At 36.3% G+C, this 20,268-nt stretch overlaps 1 protein-coding gene and 1 pseudogene across 5 annotated transcripts in view; both read right to left on the reverse strand.

Moving 5' to 3' along the window:
• WDR35 (WD repeat domain 35) overlaps positions 1-20,268 on the reverse strand; it is a 61,288-nt gene that overhangs the window by 23,276 nt on the left and 17,744 nt on the right. For 4 of the 5 annotated variants that reach the window (XM_058682599.1, XM_058682597.1, XM_058682600.1 and 1 more), the window contains 6 exons: positions 19,507-19,692; positions 15,350-15,382; positions 14,926-14,986; positions 7,584-7,728; positions 3,684-3,753; positions 2,087-2,140 (listed from right to left, as the gene is read on the reverse strand). In XM_058682599.1, the coding sequence (XP_058538582.1) occupies positions 2,087-2,140; positions 3,684-3,753; positions 7,584-7,728; positions 14,926-14,986; positions 15,350-15,382; positions 19,507-19,692 (549 nt within the window). The remainder of the gene's footprint in view (positions 1-2,086; positions 2,141-3,683; positions 3,754-7,583; positions 7,729-14,925; positions 14,987-15,349; positions 15,383-19,506; positions 19,693-20,268) is intronic. The other variant, XM_058682598.1, reaches the window with a different exon arrangement.
• On the reverse strand, positions 15,375-19,489 carry LOC131484420 (ATP synthase subunit e, mitochondrial-like; annotated as a pseudogene).

The following is a 20,268-nucleotide window of genomic DNA, read 5'->3' on the forward strand; positions in this document are numbered from 1 at the left end:
CTCTCTAGAATACGTAAGGAAGTCTCAAGACATAAAATATTACATTAAAAGCTGATTAAAGATTCCAAAAAATACGTTTAAAAATAAAACAGTCGGGAATGCAAGCTGGTGCAGCCACTCTGGAAAACAGTATGGAGGTTCCTCAAAAAAACTAAAAATAGAACTACCCTATGACCCAGCAATTGCACTACTAGCCATTTATCCACGGGATACAGGTGTGCTGTTTCAAAGGGACACATGCACCCCCATGTTTACAGCAGCACTATCAACAATAGCCAAATTATGGAAAGAGCCCAAATGTCCATCGATGGATGAATGGATAAAGAAGATGTGGTGTATATATACACCGGAGTATTGCTTGGCAATCAAAAAGAATGAAATCTTGCCATTTGCAACTATGTGGATGGAACTGGAGGGTATTATGCTAAGTGAACTTAGTCAGAGAAAGACAAAAATCATATGACTTCACTCATATGAGGACTTTAAGAGACAAAACAGATGAACCTAAGGGAAGGGAAACAAAAATAATATAAAAACAGGGAGGGGGACAAAACAGAAGAGACTCATAAATATGGAGAACAAACTAAGGGTCACTGGAGGGGTTGGGGGAGGGGATATGGGCTAAATGGGTAAGGGGCACTAAAGAATCTACTCCTGAAATCATTGTTGCACTATATGCTAACTAATTTGGATGTAAATTTTTAAAAAATAAAAAATAAAAATTTAAAAAAATACTCAAAAACAATAAAAATAAAAAATAAAAGAATAGAAGTTTCAGTGTAACTCTGTGCAAACCTTAATGCTGACAGATCAATAGTTGGTATAACAGACAAGAGTGAACTCTGGTTTCCAAACCCTTCTGTTCCTCTGGCCATGGCAATGGGACAAAGCGGAAGGCTCGTCTCAGGCCATCTTTCCCTCTCCCTTTTTTAATCAGTGGAGCACCACCACTTAGTGGATTCTCAAGAGGGGCCTATCAGAAAGGGTGGAAGGAGGAGGGGGAGAATATTGTTTAGTGTATAAAAGGGAGGTATGGGTTTTGGAAGATTTACCATATTGGGGTAAGAAATAAGATTTTGTTTTTGAAAAAGGGGTCCTTTGGCTTTAAAGGTTTGAAAAAGTAATGATTCTAAAACCTTTTACATTTCAACAGTGAAATTTTAAATGCAGAAGATATTTTCTCCATTAAACTTTCTGGCTGGTATTAAAACCATTCAAGTGTGTATGTTATAGGTAGACTGTCATTTGGGAATTATGACAATTTTCGTGATTGATATGAGTTGCATGTTATTTTATTTTTGCTAATGTCAGAAACACCACTAGCATAACCAAAAACCCCTGCCACTGAGCAAAGACTCTAAAAAGAAAAAAGAGGCTCCATAAGACAAACTGCTTCAAAAATACACCAAATTCACTTGATGAGGAAAAACAATAATACATTCTTAAGATTTTGTCCCCCAAAAAATTATCTAATGGCTAAAGAACATAACTAGAACTGTAAATATACACCACTAAGGCTATGTTTACACAACTGAAATTCAATGACTCCACCACCATTATATTAAAGTAAACATTTAGTTCTAAAATTAGTATTTTCAAATGCCAGAGCTCAAGAAAAGCCACCATTACATTCATTTTATTTGAAAAATTCAGCAAAAATTTGCCCTAGACTTTTTTTTTTTTTTTTACTGGTTAGCAAACACACCACCTCTTCATTTTAAGTCTTATGAAAATAGATGAGCCAAAGCACTTTCTCCAACACCAAATAGTGGGCCACATACAGAAGGAAGCTTTCTAAGACCTACTATTGCTATCCAATCCACTCGACACCTGCCAACCCTTGTGTGGCTCATGCAAGCCGGTGTCAAACTCTCCCCAGTTGGCCACTATTCTACTGCATTTATTAATAGTTATTTTTGCAAATAATTAACAATTTGTGAGGCAGTCTTTAAAAATTTATTTACTACTTTGGGCTTAGAAAACTTGGTGCCCACAAGATGATATTCAAATCCAAAACATATTACTTTACTCTATTTTTGTAATTTAAACAATTATTATTAATAAAATCAGTTTTTTAAGAACTTACCACGATCAGTGTCTTATCAGATGCAGTTATGGCACAAATTGGATCCCGGGTGCCCTAAAATAAATCAATTATTATTCTTTTTTTTTTTTAATTTTTTTTTTTTTTTCAACATTTATTTATTTTTGGGACAGAGAGAGACAGAGCATGAAAGGGGGAGGGGCAGAGAGAGAGGGAGACACAGAATCGGAAACAGGCTCCAGGCTCTGAGCCATCAGCCCAGAGCCTGACGCGGGGCTCGAACTCACGGACTGCGAGATCGTGACCTGGCTGAAGTCGGACGCCCAACTGACTGCGCCACCCAGGCGCCCCTCAATTATTATTCTTTAACAAATATTTATTGAGTGACTAACCTGGTATAAGGTAGTATGCAATTCACTAAGAAGAATACTTCAATATATTTATTAACTTAAATATTCACTTACTGAGCACCTAGTACGTGCAAGATGCTGAACTAAGCACCGAAGACACTCGAATAAAATCTTTCCCCTCAGGGATTACTCAAAAGCCTACTGGGGAAGAAAGCGAGCTGAACACCTAATTAATAAAAGTAGCGGTACGCTCAGGATCTAGGAGAGCAACAGAGGAAGCAACATCTCATTTACACAGAGGTACGCAGGGAGATGGAAACCTGAGCTCAGTCATAAAAGATGAACAGATGACAGAAGGGCCAGACCGTGCCAGAATGAGGAAGAGGAAACAGCATGGCACAGCAACAAGCTGGACGAGTCTCAAGAGCCTATGCTTAGTGAGAAAAAGCCAATCTCAAAAAGAAAAAGCCAATCTCAAAAGAAAAAGCCAATCTCAAAATCATGCCACATGATTCCATTCATTTAAAGAATTCTCAGAGTGACAAAACCAGAAATGGAAACAGATGAGTGGTTGCCAGTGGAGCAGGGATGGGGTGGAGAACAAGTGTGAAAATGAAGAAATAGCATGAGGCAAGTTCTTTCATGATGGTAAGATTCCATAAAACCACACGCACACATGTACATGTATAAACTAGTGAAAATTGAGTAAGGAATCCGGTGGGAGTCCAGTTAATGGTGTCATTATCAATGTCAATTTCCTGTTTTTGATATTATACTACAATTATAGAAGATGTCACCATTGGGAAGTGGGATAAAAATGTTCTAAGCTATCTGTACAACCTCCCATGAGCCTATAATTATTTCAAAAATGTTTTTAGGGGCCTCTGGTGGCTCAAGTCAGTTGAGTGTCCGACTCTTGATTTTAGCTCAGGTCATGATCTCATGGTTATGGGATTGAGCCCAGCATCATGGATTGGAGCTCCACACTCAGCGTGGAGCCTGCTTAAGATTCTCTGTCTCTCTCCCTCTGCCCCTCTGCCCCTCTCATGCTCTCTCTCTCTAAAATTTTAAAAAAGAGTAAGAAAAAAAACAAAAATGTTTTTAAAAATCAAAAGAAGGAAAAATCACAGCACACCTAGAAAAAGGTTTTCAGAACAGAAATTTTTTTTAAGAATTACCAGAATATGATGCTATTCACTAAAAACAAATTATTTTTCAGATCTTAAACTAAAATTACAGTACTTCCAAATCTACAGATATTAACATTTGCTGGCAATAAGATCACTTACTTGAATGGCTTTACTATAGTCAAGCACCCCATCCACTGATCCAGAAGGAGTATCATCCACATGATAAATTCTGGAAAAAAAAAGTCAGAATTTCAAGGATAGTCTAAGTACAGGTTATACCATTTCATAATCTCTAGAATAATTAGGTTGAATGTCACCAATGAATACTGTTATGTAACATAAATGTTCTGATTATTTTAAAGAGTTCTTGACACAATTTGGGGCGCCTGGGTGACTCAGTCAGTTAAGCGTCTGACTTCGGCTCAGGTCATGATCTCACAGTTCGTGAGTTCGAGCCCCGCATAGGGCTCTGTGCTGACAGCTTAGAGCCTGCTCCAGTCTTCAAATTCTATGTCTCCCTCTCTCTCTGCTCCTCCCCGTCTCATCCTGTCTCTCTCTCCTTCAAAAATAAATAAAAACATTAAAAAAAAATTTTTTTTTTAAAAAGAGTTCTTGACACAACTCAATCATATAAAGGTAGAAACTACCTACCAGGTGTTTCCTAGTTATGCAAGTAATATGTTCCTGAAAGCTAGGTCGAAAATATCTTTGAACATTGAATCACATATTTTCAATGAATTTCATTAAGACCCAACAGCTATTTTACCTTATTCTCCAAATGAATGTCAGGAATAACTTCTGATACACTAAGTAAGTTTCTCTGTTGTTTCTCCGTAATTTCCTGTCTAATGTGCTCAATAAAGGTGAAGCCTAGGGGCGTCTGGGTGGTTCAGTCAGTTAAGTGTCTGACTTCGGCTCAGGTCATGACCTCACAATGCCATGGGTTCAAGCTCTGCATCAGGCTCTGAGCTATCAGCACAGAGCCTGGAGCCTGCTTCGGATTCTGTCTCTGTCTCTCTGCCCTTCCCCTGCTTGCTCTGTCTCTGTCTCTCAAAAATAAATAAATGTTAAAAAAAAATTAGGGCTGCCTGGGTGGCTTAGCTGGCTGAGTGTCCAACTTAGGCTCAGGTCATGATCTCGCATTCGTGGGTTCAAGCCCCCATCGGGCTCTGTGCTAACAGCTCAGAGCTTGGAGTCTGCTTCGGATTATAGGTCTCCCTCTCTGTCTGCCCCCCCCTGCTCGTGCTCTCTCTCTCCATCTCTCAAAAAATAAAATAAAACATTAAAAAAATTAATAAAATTTTTTAAAAATACATAAAGGTAAAGCCTAAATGTATTTGGGAAGCTCTAATTAATGGAATTTTTGTTCTGAACCAAAGAATTGTTCCCTATGTTCCCTGTGTGATGATGATGACTACTTTTAGACTCTGCCCATCTCTCTGATACCTTCATTATAATACTATTCACACCATAGTATCTCCACTAGTTTACCTCTCTCTCTAGTTGGTGGGTTTCCCGGAAGCAAAGGCTGTATCTCTAGTGCCTAGCACAGTGCCATATACTGCCAGGTGCTCTATGTCTGCTGGAAAAATATTAAAACAAGTGGAGGTGAATAGGGAAGATACAACATAGAGTAGCTATGAGGCCCTGGGCAAGTCACTTAACTTCTCTGATCCTCAATTTCTCCATGTGGAAATAAGGGCAACCTTTTGCAGGGTTTTTTTAAGAGGCATAAATAAAATGATGTTTGTAAAGTACATATGCACAAAGCCTGATCATCAAGAAATCATAAATGTAATATAATCATAAGAAAATCAAGCCATTTTCTATCTCGAAAATATCATGAGATTTTATCATTGTTAAACTGAAATCATAATTGTACTTTGATCAATAAGGAGATTAAATGTTAAATTTAACAGAAATGTATTAAAGACAGAAAGAAAATATATTTTAAAAAGAAATAATTTAGAGGTGCTGTGCTTCTGTATTTTACTACATTTCTATTAAGTATATCCAGCCACTATTTCTACTAGTTATCACAAAATAAAAGTCAACGGTTAGAATAGGAGGGCTCTCAAGAGATCACGTGACCCCCTTCCCCCTCTTAAAACAAGTAGGGTACTACAAGAAAGGCCAATCTGAGTGAAGTGCTTCAGAGCCAGATCAACCTGGCTTTATGTCCCATCTCTACTTATCAGCTAGTGACCTTTGGCAAATAATTTAAGCTCACGAGTCTTAGTCTCTTCTCTGTGAAACAGGATTAATGAGAGTACTCACTAGGCTTACTGGAGTATCTGGCAGGTAAGAAGTATTCAGTGTTGGCTGTTATCACTATCATCAAAGATATTTTACAGATGAGGAAAGTGAGGTCCAGAGAGAACCTGCCCAGTCATATCCCACATAGAAATACAAGGAAATGCTGCCATCTTAAAGCCAGAATATCTTCAGCTGGCTCCCAGGACACTCACTCTATGGAGAGGCTAGACTTTTCTGTCCCAACTTTGTCCTTAGATCTACCTTCTCCCTGCAGATGGCAGTTCTCTTATTATTGCTACCACTGCCACATGCTGTCCTGAAAAAGACCAAAGATTCTTCCTATCTAGACTTTCAGAACTCCTGAGAAGATATAGTATTTTTCAATTTTTTTTTATTTGTTTTGCTTCCACATGAATTCATGCATCCAGAATATTTTTACTAGGGACATTTCTCCTATCTTAGTACCTGAGTGAATCTTAAAGGAAAGGGAAGATTGCATTAAGACAACAAGCATGTGTGAGGGAAGATGATCTGAAAAAGCAACCCAGGGTTTCTGACGTAACCCCCAGTGCCCACTCCCAACAGAGGTCTAAGCCCTGATTAAGAATTATTAGGTTAAAGCACTCAACAAAATGCTTTATTTAAAGGTTTAGGGTGGGGCATCTGGGTGGCTCAGTCAGTTAAGCCTCTGACTTTGGCTCAGGTTGTGATCTCAAGGGTCATGGTTCCAGCTTGTGTAGGGCTCTGTGTTGGCAGTGCATAGCCTGCTTGGGATTCTCTCTCTCTCCCTCTCCCTCTCTGCCTCTCCCCTGCTCGTACTCTCTCTCTCTCAAAATAAATAAACTTTAAAATACATACATACATACATACATACATACATACATACATACAGGCAGGCTTAGGGTAACAACAAGTGGGTAAAATACAGAATATCACCAACAGAGATAATATAACTTACAAAAACTCAGTAAACACATCTACACCTTGAAACTTATCACAGGAATCCCCCCATCCTAGTCCTAACTTCTCTATGTAGTAGAGCCCTCTCTATCACTTAACCCAACTCCCTGGAATCCAGGGCAAGAAAAAGAAGCCCAAGTAACCAGTTCACCCTACCTGAAGACCTCCTCCTTATCTGTGTCTAAGAACCTGCCTATCCTATGGTGGCTGATACTAGGATCACCCCCACTCTCCCAGAACAACCTGTGCCACTAACCCATAAGAATGAAGCTTTGGTCAGACATTCAGTTGAATAATCATATTTCAAGTATAGCATAATAACCCTAACATGGTGAGAGTAGGTGCGGGAGAATAGCTATTTCCTTATAAAAACACAGACTTCTGGGGCGGCTGGGTGGCTCAGTCAGTTGGGCGGCCGACTTCGGCTCAGGTCATGATCTCGCGGTCCGTGAGTTCGAGCCCCGCGTCGGGCTCTGTGCTGACAGCTCAGAGCCTGGAGCCTGTTTCAGATTCTGTGTCTCCCTCTCTCTCTGACTCTTCCCCATTCATACTCTGTCTCTCTCTGTCTCAAAAATAAATAAAACGTTAAAAAAAAAAATTATAAAAAAAAAAACCACAGACGTCCAGTTTTAATCTCTAAGGGCTTTCTTTTATTATACCACACACCTTCTTATTTATTTTGATCAATTTAAACAAATAATTTGAAAGATTTTGAATGGGAAAGTATTATTTCTAGTAATCAAAACAATTTACAGTTCTCAAGCATGACAATTTAGAATTAACTATGTCTGGTTTAAATGTGATACGGCTGAGCTACTAAAAACCATGTATCAAAAGATATACCTTTCTCTCCCTTCTTTCCGAGACCGCGTGATCTGATTAATTTCCAATGCTGTGAGCTTCTTTGCCACACGATATTGCCAGGTATAAAATGCTTCTTTTGAAGCTGCTATCACATGGGTTTTGGTCATTGCAACAAATAATGGTACTATTTAAAAGAGCATTAAAACAATTAGGTTACAGTTACACAGAATCACAGAATGTTTGTGCTGCAAAGGAATTCAGTGACCACTGTATTCAACTCCTCATTTCAGACAATATACCCAACATGCAGTCTCTAAAAGCAAAAAACATAATCAAAAGCTTGTAGGACCATACAAAAATATTACATGAAAATGGATCAAAGACCTAAATGTAAGAACTAAAATTACTGTAGAAATCTTAGGGGGGCGGTGGGGGGAACCTTAGAAATAAATATTTGTGACCTTGGATTAGGCAAGAGTTTCTTAGATATGACACCAAAAGCACAAGCAACAAAAGAAAAAGTAGATAAACTGGACTTCATCAAATTTAAAACATTTGTGCTTCAAAGGACACCATCAAAAAAGTGAAAAGACAACCCACAGAATGGAAGAAAATGTTTGTAAATCATATATGTGATAAGGAATTATTTCTAGAATATATAAAGATCTCTTACAACTCAATAATAAAAAGACAAAAAACCCAATTAAAAAATGGTCAAAGGATCTGAATAAACATTTTTCCAATGAAGATATACAGTCACTAAGCAAAGGAAAAAGATGTCCAATATCATTAGCCATCAAGCAAATGCAAATCAAAACCACAGTGACATACCACTTCAAACCCACTATAATGGCTACAATCAAAAAGTCAGCCAATAACAAGTATTGCCAAGGATGTAAGAAATGGTAGGGAAATAGTGGTGCATCCACTTTGAAAAATAGTTTGGCAGTTTCTCCATTTGCTAAATATAGAGTTACCACAGGCCCCACCAACTCCACTCCTAGGTATATACCCAAGAGAAATGAAAACAAATGTCCACACAGAAGCTCACACACCAATGTTCAGAACAGCATTGTTCATAATAGCCAAAGAGTTGAAACAGCCCAAATGTCCAATTAACTGATGAAGAGATAAATCAAATCCCACTACCTCCTCCCATCCCCATTATTATTACTGCTTGGTTTGGGCCTTTATCCTTCCCTCTGACCTCACATCTTATAATTCCTCATTAAGTTATAAAAGAAAATTCTAGATGGCTAACAAACACAGGAAAAAATGCTCAACATCACTCATCATCAGGAAAATACAAATCAAAACCACAGTGAGATACCACCTCACACCTGTCAGAATGGCTAAAATTAACAACTCAGGAAACAACAGATACACTGCTGGTGGGAATGCAAACTGGTTCAGCCACTCTGGAAAACAATGTGGAGGCTCCTTAAAAAATTAAAAATAGAATTACACTACTAGGTATTTATCCAAAGTATACAAAAAGGCTGATTTGAAGGGGTACACGCACCCCAGTGTTTATAGCAACACTATCACAATAGCCAAATTATATACACAGTGGAATACTACCCAGCGATCAAAAAGAATGAAATCTTGCCATTTGCAACAAAATGAATGGAACTGGAGTGTATTATGCTACGTGAAATACGTTAGTCAGAAAAAGACAAATATCCTATGATTTCACTCATATATAGAATTTAAGAAACAAAACAGACGAACATAGAGGAAGGGAAGGAAAAATAAGATTAAAAACAGAGAGGGAGGCAAACCATAAGAGACTCTTAAACACAGAGATCAAACTGAGGGTTGCTGGAGGGGAGGTGGGTGGAGGGATGGGCTAAATGGATGATGGGCATTAAGGAGGGCACTTGTTGGGATGCGTATGGAGCGTTACATGTAAGTGACGAATCACTGGGTTCTACACCTGAAACCAATACTACCCTGTATGTTAACTAACTTGAATTTAAATAAATAAATTTGATTAAAAAAAAAGAACTATTAGAGATTAAAAAAAAAATAAAATCATGAGGAAGAGAAGCTAGATTTAGAGTACTGTATGGTAAAATCTGTGTACAAGTGGACCCATGCAGTTCAAACCTGTGTTGTTCAAGAGTCAGCTGTATCATTAAAATTAATTTTTGTCTGTTTAAAAAAAAAGAAAAGAAAATTCTCCAAAGTTCGTTCCTAATTTAGGAAAATATTCTCCTAACCATATAACTTTGTTCATCTATTCCTTTTCTTAGAGAACATTTAAGCTCCTACCCTTTGTAGGACCTGTGTACCCTTTGATGACATAGCCTTATAAAATCTAGCTTAAAGATTAAAAAATAGAGAAAGAAGTAAAATAACTTGTCCAAGGTCACAAAACACAAACTAAATACCATAAAACTAAGCAAACACATTCACACAAACTATGTAAAAGCAAAACAAAACTTCATCATAAAAGATCATTTTAGTACCTATTTTCTAAACTCATGAATAATTAGAATAGTATAAAACTTGTGTCTTATTAAATATTAAGCTAAATAATTATTCATATGGCCAGAATAAAGGAATGGTGTTAACAGCAGCTACCATTTATGGAGTTCTTGCCATGGTTCAAGTAAACATTTAAGGCATTAAAAGACTGAGAAAATGGACAAAGAATCAGAAACCAGGCTAATGATAAAATAATAATTGAGTAGATTACCAACTTTGTGATTCAAATTCAAGAATTTTTATATACAAAGTAATTCAGTATAGTTGAATCATGCTAAAAACATTTTTTCATTACAATTGTCAAGGTTTTTCTATTTGAAACACGTACTATTGTTGAACTCTAGAGGGAGCCAGAAGCCTTTCCTGTAGGGAACAAGTGGCCAAAAGGCGATCCTAGAAAAGTAGCAAGGGCCTGGGGAGCGCTGAGTGAGAAGAATGAGCATGCCAGGCCCAGGCTTTACTCAGCTTTCTCTGACCCCACTCTCACTAAATCATAAGACATTTGCTAAACGTTTAGTAAATTCTACCACAGACACTCTAATGCTGATGAGTATAATGCCTTTAGTGGGATTTGAAATAAGTTCACAACTTTAAACTATTTTCTAATATGGGGCACCTGTGTGGCTCAGTGGGTTTAGTGTCTGACTTTGGCTTAGGTCATGATCTAGTGGTTCCATGAGCTCCAGCCCCGCATTGGGCTCTCTCTGCTGTCAGCACGGAGCCCGCCTAGGATCCTCTGTCTCCCTGTCTCTCTACCTGTCTGCCTCTCTCCCGCTCTCTCTCTCAATCTCTCTCTCTCAAAAATAAACATTAAAAAAAATATTTTCTAATAAAATACAATTTTTTCTAAGCATATATGAAAGCATTCCTCTAACCAACATTTACATACAACTATAAATTATACTCATGTTCCTCTCTGATACATCCTAAATAATCACAATACCTTATCATTAGCCTGGTTAAATTAAAATGTTAATGGTTCATGGAAAGAGTCAGACTTTTGGATTCAAACTACAGGTACTTGCTTAACTCTGTGGCCTTAGATAAATCACTTATTCTCTCTGAACCTCAGTTTACTTACTGCAGTTGGAAATGATAATATCTTATACAGCTGCTTTAAAAATTAAAAGAGATAACAAAGCATGGCAAAATCTCTGGAATAGAATAAACACTTAATAATAATTTCAAAGCCAATATTTATTAACTTATATATAATATATTATATACATAGATTATATATATTATTTATATATTTAAGTTAATAAATATATACATCAGGTACATATACCATATACTATAAATACATTAACTATAATTATTTTGTTCTATATAATATATAATTGTGTTAATATATAATGAAAATATCACATAGTATATATTCTCACTCACACTCACAACTATTCTATGAGATAAGCATTATTACCCCACTGGGCAGATGAAGAAACTGAAAGAGCGGGGGGTTAAATAACTTGCTGATGTGCATGGCTAGAAAGCCGGAGGTGAAACAAAAGCCCAGTTAATCTGGCTCCATAATCTGTGCTCTTAACCACGATGGCATATTGCTTCTAATTAAGGGTTAATAATAGTATTAGATGTGGATACTAGTATTGTTTTTATTTTTATTACCTATATAGGTTTTTATTATTTTTTTTATTTTTTTTAACATTTTATTTATTTTTGAGACAGGGAGAGACAGAGCATGAACAGGGGAGGGTCAGAGAGAGGGAGACACAGAATCTGAAACAGGCTCCAGGCTCTGAGCTGTCAGCACAGAGCCCGACGCGGGGCTCGAACTCACGGACCGCGAGATCATGACCTGAGCCGAAGTCGGCCGCTTAACTGACTGAGCCACCCCGGCGCCCCTATATAGGTTTTTATAATAAAGTCACATATAAACCCATCAGTCAATACAAAAAAAAAAAAATACAAATACAAATAGATCTAAAACATACATTCTTTGGATCAGTATGGGAGTAAATTCAGCAAATTCATATGGGTAGATAATCCTATCTACAAAAACTATGCTAGATTTTCATTAAAAGATCCATCCCATCCTGGTGGATTAGTTCTTAGTTTCCTCGAACTAAGCCCCCAGGAATAAGTTAGGAATCCAAATTTTAACAGACAGAACGTTTTAGAAAAAGAACACAACCAGGATAAAAGCATTCCATGTTCCTCTCAACTACTCATTATTTGGAAAGAAAAATTTCAAATATTTAGAATGATTATTGGAAACAAAAATTTTTAAGGAAATAATTACGCTTCCATTAGCTGAACTTTGTTAACACTTATAGGTAGAAGTCACTAGGCAGGCAAAGGATGTAAAATAACCTAAAACAACCTAGGAATTCATATATAAGTAAAACTTGCTTGTAATATTTTAATGCTGAGGCCTGAAATAAATGTCTACATCTGTAATGTTCCCTTACTTTCCTACTTACTAATTTCTCAGCCTCTTAAAAAATCTGGTAAAATGAAATTGCACTGACGTGTTTTCATCAAACTGCCTTTCTCTAGAATCTATGCATGATTCCAGGCATGTGGTAGAGACCATCATTGGAAAGCCACCCACCAGCTCCCACCAAAATGGCTAAAGCACAGGCACCTGGTACTTTCCAGGCACTTTCCATGCCTTTGTTTCTCTGCAAATGCTGCTTTCTTTCTCTCCTTAAAATGTCACCTGAATAAACACTTATCCTTCAAAATTCAGCTCAAATGAAACCATCTCTAAGTAGCAAAGATACGTCTGATGTCCTTACTCACTAATATCCACTTATCCAACACCTAGCACGATACCAACCTAGCACACAGCGGGCGAACAGTACACCAGTGTCGAACGGATTAACTACATTTCATTATTTGTTTAGATATCCTACAGGAAGTTTCATAGTCAATTTTTTATAACTCCAGATACCCAGTACAGTACCAGAAACTCACTGAAGGTTTGTTAAATAAATGTGTCATTTTCCATTTTCATGATAGAAATAAGTACTTTCCATATGCTCAATAAGCATTTGTTATAGGTCAGGCACAGTGTTAGAGGAATACAGAAATTAATAAGACATAGATCTCTAAGGAGTCCAAAATCTTGTGGGGAAGGCAAACGAGAAAATCAGTAATTGTAGCGCAGAGTAAAAAGTAGTACTCTGAACAGAAGTGCACCTTTAAAATACCTCTTAAAGGTATTTTAAGAGCTCAAAGGAAGAGCACCGGAAAAGGGCACATAACTCCTCCATGCATAGTACAAAAGCCCCACAGACTAAACTTGTATAATAATGCATAAAGTTCTTTTAAAAAGTTTCTACAGAGATTGGCAGGAGGAAGAGCAGCACAAAAATTACACTTTCCAGAGCAACATCAGTTACACACTTTTTTCATTTTACCCTCCAGTCCTCACAAAAATTTGGCATACAAACTTAAAAAAGGAATTTTACAGGATATGTATGAAACAAAAATGTTGAGTCCTTGGCTTGGTTTACTGCAAACCAATGAAAGAACTGTTTGTTAAAATTTCAGCCAGTGAGACTGCAAAAAAAAAAAAAAAAAGTTTCAAGACTCAAAAATACAAATAATCATGCCCTCAAGTATTTGCCATTTTATGAAGGTGAAGGATTTACATCTGGCTTTATGAAAAAAAAAAAAAAAAAAGACTACCTATGATTAAAATTACTTTGAGGCTAACCCTACCATCACTATTCTGTTAAAACTTTTGATATCAAAAGAAAAAACATATAATCTAAAGACTGACATAATTCATCCCTTAAAGACTGTTATGTTTCCAATACAAGATATTCCTGTGATAAGAGTCTGTAATAATTTTGAGCTAAGCCTTTTAACAAGGAACACTAACATATATACATATATATGCAGGTACAAATATAAACATACCTCTATAACAATGAACGTAAGATATGAAGTTGAAAAGTGTCAATATATAAAACTGAGTTACCAAAACTCTAAACAGACAGCATAAAACCTTGAAAGCCCATTAAGTATTTCTCACATTTGCTTGTATCACCCAAACAGTTTAGCAAAATATATTTAGAAGGGAGACACTAACATTTGATGAAGGTTAAATATGAAATCTGAAAAAAAAAAAAAAATGACTAGCTCTCAGATTCAGAAAATTCAGTGGGTTTTCAATTTCTGAAGTCTAATAATTTTTCTAATACCATATCCAATAAACTACCACACTTAAAACACATTACTTTTGGAGGTTATAGTGAAATCGCCGCAAAATATTTGGTAATGATTTTTAACAAAAAAACTTAAGAGTTAGATAAGAAATTTTTTAATGGTTACTTTCATAATTGGATAGAGGGAATGGTAACTCTAAAGTAACAAATGTCTCCTGAAAACAAACAAACAAAAAAAAAATCAGGAATTTTTGAAAGCTGTCTCTATTAATAGATTGATTTCATTAGAAAAATCTGGAAAGAGAAAATGCACTTTTACAAGCAGCTAAAGTGTTTTTATAGAAGAGAGGTATTTGCAAGAAGCTTATTAATAATAAAAGTGGTTTAACAGCAAAATTGTTTCTATAATCCCATTTATTACATGCTAATCATTACATTGCATACCAATTCCTACACAAGTATATTTCCCATTGAAAGCAAATAATGGCAGTATAACAGTCATGAGATTACTGTGGCTTTTAAAGTAAACTTATAATTTATTGTATTAAACAGGATATTTATACAGTGAAGTGGAGCATTATTGATAATTTGACTACGATAATTGGCATAAACTGGTGCTGGACTTGGCAAACCCGGAAAAATGGTCATTCTTGTTTAGAAGACCATTTTAATTAATAATGCCATAGCTAGGTTTTTAAATTAGTTGTACAAATAAAACTTGATTAAAGAGGGAATAGACATTAACATTTCCTTACCAATATCAATATATTTGGGATCCAAAGGTGTGCCAATAGAATTACAAAGAACTAGCACAAACTGTGAACAAATAAAACAAAGAGTATCAGAATTCCTGGTTCTGTACAATAAAAGAAATAATGCTTAACATATCATGCTTATCTCTGTAAAGTATCACAACTGGGAAATAACTGACAAAATTGTTAAGTGCAAAGAATAGCAGACAAATATAATCTACAGCATTAAACATAAAGATATACGAATTAAAATTAAACCAAGGCTGATTTCTCAATATAATGGAACACTGTCATTTTTAAGAGTTCACCTAAGAAACACAAGTACACTGGCTACGTTTCATTATTTACACTTCTAAAATTCCTGATCACTCTAACCTCAAAATTCATTTTTATCTTATAATCAGCTATATAAGAACTAATTTGTTACCATTGCACCAAATGTTTCCATCTCGTTCTCCTCCTTTGAAGCAATATAAAAATGACATGTACACAATTAATTATCAATAATTAATATTCAGTAAAATAATCAAGCATAATGCACACTTTACACCATACTAAAGTGATAATTTCATTCTTCTATTGTTAATCACCTTTTCTATATCTTGTGCTAAGAATACTATTTTACTTAGATATTCTCCCGATTGGAATAACAACTTCAAATAAACCAATTCTCTACATACTACTTACATGCAGACTTTCTCTTTCTTTTTTCAGCTTCTCAAGAAAAACTTCTTTAATTTCATAAATGTAAATTAAATGAACCCTTGTGCACTGTTGGTGGGAATGTAAACTGATGCTGCCATTGTGGAAAACAGTATGGAGGTTTCTCAAAAAGTTAAAAATAGAACCACACTATGATGCAGGAATCACATTACTGAGTACCCAAAAAACACAAAAACACTAATTCAAAGGGATACATGCACTCCTATATTTACTGCAGCATCATTTACAATAGCCAAGCTATGGAAGCAGCCCAAGTGTCCATCAATAGATGAATGGATAAAGAAGATGTGTTATACACACACACACACACACACACACACACACACTATTCAGTCATAAAAAAATTAAATCTTGCCATTTGCAACAACATGGATGGAGCTAGAGAGTATGATGCTAAGTGAAATAAGTCAGACAAAGACAAATACCATGATTTCACTCATATGTGGAATTTAAGAAACAAAACAAATGAGCAAAGAAAAAAAAGGCAGAGAGAGAGAGATACAAACCAAGAAACAGGCTCTTAACTATAGAAAACAAATTGATGGTTACCAGAGGGAAAAGGAGTGGGGATGGGGGAAACAGGTGACAGGAATTACACATCAAGAATACACATCAGAATGAGCACTGAGAAATGTATGGAAGTGTTGAATCACTATATTGTACACCTGAAACTAACATAACACTGTATGTTAATAATGCTGGAATTAAAATAAAAATTTAATTTAAAAAAGAAAAAATTTAATTTTTAAAAAAAGAAACTAAATGACAAAAATCATACTAAAATATAATTTACTTTTCCACTACTTAAAATAAGCTGATTTACTGCCACAAAATACCACAAGTAACTTGTATTTGTTAATCCACATATCATCTACATGCTCATAGCTTAAAGAATTGGAAGAGTTCCTAAGAACTCTTCTTACTGAAGAGTAAGAAGAAGTCCTCTCCTAAAACTTCCCATTTTCTGCTCCCTGGAGTAATGACTTTCAGCTCCTTTAATTCATCCTTTTGATATTTACCTCCACAAACCTAAGTAACACGTTGATAATGCTACTTCTTATTTTGTTCTGTTTCGATCTGGAGCAGTATCTACTGACTTGTCACTATCACTTCCCACTATCTTTCAGTCCCCTTTCCAGCCTCCCATCACACAGGGGTACACTTCCACCATTCCGGCTTTCCACTTACAATTTTATTAGATCGGGATTTTAGGGGTTAATATGATTATACTTTAATTAAAAGTTTTTTAATTACAATATCCATTTAATTACAAAATTAATTTAAAAAGCATCATTTTGATTATGTAAACGCTATCCACGGCTGAGCTGTAAGTACGTCACGATTTATTCTCAAGCGCATTTTGCTTTCCCTGTAGTTGGTAACTGCCTTTCTTTTTTCTCTTTGCTTGGTTTCTCTATACCCAATTACCCAATTGGGTATAGTCCCCAATTACCTCCCAGTTATGTACATCTTCTCTCAAGAGTTCAACCACATTAAGCGTTCTATTAATTTCATCTTGAGTTTCCTCTGGAGCCACATGATCTGCTGTCATCTGATGACTCCCTAGGCATGCCGCACACTGTCAACTGGTACCACTATGCACCACTGCTGTCAGGTTATCCAGTTTCTTCCTCTTGGTCTTTTCCTCGTTTTGGTAGGCCATATTCTGAAGTAACTAAGAAAGCTTGGGAGGTAAGTTTTTGGTGACCTTGTACATCTAAAAATGTCTTTGTCCTACCTTCATTTTATCTTTTTTCCACACAACACAGAAAGCTCTATTCATCCACACTAGTCCAGAGAAAGGCAGGTATGCTGTTTAGTATGCTGTTGTCTTGGTTTCCTGCCGGTTCTCTCTCCATCCATTTCCGCTCAACCTGCTTCTTTTTCTCCTCGGCTGCTATCCTCCTTTCCCCTTCTGCCCAAGGTTTCAGGTACCTATAGCACTTGGTTCTGTAGGCCACACCAAGGAGCAGGGCCGAGGAGCAGCCGAGCTCGAGGAGCAGTCAGACCTGCACCAGCAGCACAATCTCGTCCATAACCTTCACGCTGGAAGCACTGTGCAATCAGTCTCCTTCCTTCATTTTAATTAGTCTGCTTCAGATATGGAATTCAAGACGGGAAATCATTTTCCCTCAAAATTCTGAAAGCAATTCTCCAAAGTATTGCTGTTGACAAGATGAATGCCGTTATGATGCCTGACCGAATGAAGTCTTTCTGAAAGCTTATAGGATCTTCTTTTTATCCCGTGTTCTGAAACTTCACAATGATGTGTTTTGATTTGGAAATATTTTTATTCACTGAGGTAGACACTTTCAATCTCAAAACCGAAGGGAAATTTTCTTGAATAGTCTCTTCTCTCTTTGGATTACTTCCCTCCTCTTTGCCTACCTATTCACTGAACTTCCAGGGCTGGTCCTCTGATTTTCTTATTCACTCCTGTTTTCCATTTCCTTGTCTTTCTGCTCCACTTTATAGGAGTTTTCCTTGATTTTATCTTCTAACTCTTCTACCAAATTTTTCATTGCTATTATCATATTTGTAATTTCCAAAAACTTTTTCTATAGTATCCCTTCCTTGTTTTATGGATGTAGTATCCCTTAACTCTAATAATTTGAAATGACTCTTCTGAATTGTTCTTCTCCCTGCCGAATCTCTGCTTCCTCCCCATTCTTTTCTCCTTGTGTTTATTTTTGTGTGTGTCTGTTAAATGAGATGCTTTCCTCAAACGTCTGACAATCCTTGTCTATCTGCTTCTATTTCAGAGTATGACACTGAAAGCTGCTTGTAATCTATTGGTTTATGGGTGAGCCTCATGACTGGTCTTCACAGTAAGGTGACGAGGCAGGGATATTTCCTTGGGAACTCCCCATAGGAGAACTTTTAGAGGTCTTTTCTCTTGAACTGGTCAGATTCTCCAGACAGGACTCTTTATATGCCTTTTTAAATTTTCTCCTTCCTGCATAATCTCTGGTACTTCCAAATTGTTTTTCCATTTGTTTCTTTCTCCTACCAGGTACCATTAAGTCCTGTGTCTCTTCAGGATTCTGGGATGAAAACTGGTTACTTCTTTGCTTTCTCCATTGATGACTTAGGATTCAGCTTTCTTAGGTCTGCTAAGGTAATTACCACTAATCCACCCACTCTTTAACCCCCAAAACTATGTTACCATTTCCTTTCTCTTTCTGGTCCCTATGGGCTTATGACTTTTTAAAAAATACCTTTACTGTTATTTTAGTAAGTTTCAAGAGAGAACAGAGCCAAAGGTGGCTGTTCAAATGGCCACCTTAAACCAAAAACTTTATGCTTTTTAATGGAATAAAATAATTTATAACACAGCCAAAGATAATGATAATCCTTTTTTGAAAAATGTATATGCTTCTGCAAATATTTAAATTGTTTCATACTTTTTAAGGCATTATTTATATTATTTATTTTACACTATGAGACGGTTATTTTTAAAGCAATGTAACTCCAAATAAAAGTATACTTCTCAATGTCAAAACTACCCAAAGTGTTATAATGATCATAGTTACATAACTTCTTGAGCATTTATACTAGACATCTGGATATTCATTTTTCCTTGTGGAATTTTAACTTGGAAAAAGACGGTAGTATTTTAAATATGTTTCAGAGACAAAAAGCTTCCATACTGAACTGGTGAGTATGAAATGCTAATGGATTAGCTAATTGGAAAAAAAAAATAGAGTCACAATGGAATCACGTAATTTTCCAAAACAGAGGTCCAGACAGACATGGCCAATAGACCCAACACTTTGCTGTACTGCCAGCAGAGAGGCTATACCTGAGAAGGAGAGGTTAACCCATACCCATCTTAGCTTTAACATATGAAGGAACACTTACCTGAGGATGATTTTCATCAGCTTTCGTAGCCAAAATGCAGAAATCTCCACAGGTAGTAATAGAAATGAGACTCTTCACATATTTAACATATTTCTCGTTGTTTTTTGTATCCCAAAAGATAACACAATACTCTGGACGATCAGGTCTGGTATAAGCATATACTACAGTATTGGAGCAATAACCCCACTAGGAAGAAAGGAAGGAGCAAAGGGCCAGAACAGGAGGGAAGAAGAGAGGGAGAGAGAGAAAGAGGAAAAGAACATTTAACACTGGGAACAAAAAATCTTATTATGTACTGCAGATACGTGGTTTTTTGGTGCTGACAAAATATATTCTTCAGGAATAAAAGACAGAAAGACTGGACATTCAGCACAATACCTTTTCTCACTAAAATAACAAAAAATCTAAGAGAAACACAGTTATCAAACAAAGAATGTACTGCAAAAATAAGTTTAGTTTAACTTTCCTTATTTCCATTTGTAAGATTCACGCTTCAGTGGTGAAAATCTCGGATTTTTCAGTAGTCCGTAACAGCTGCATGAGGGACAACAGGAGGAGTGACCCCTGTCAAAAGCTTAACTTCTGGGTCCCCAAGCCAAATTTCAAAAACAGATGCTTTGCTTTTTCTCCCCTATCTACATTTTCTACATTTGTTTTTACCAGAGTAACATATGCACATAGTGTAGAGTCAAATAATTCTACATAGCTAATTTAAAACAAAAATAGAATGCAGACCCCACTAATTTCCTCCCAGTGGTAGCC

Source organism: Neofelis nebulosa, chromosome 9, assembly GCF_028018385.1.
Source record: "Neofelis nebulosa isolate mNeoNeb1 chromosome 9, mNeoNeb1.pri, whole genome shotgun sequence".
NCBI classification, from domain to species: Eukaryota; Metazoa; Chordata; class Mammalia; order Carnivora; family Felidae; genus Neofelis; species Neofelis nebulosa.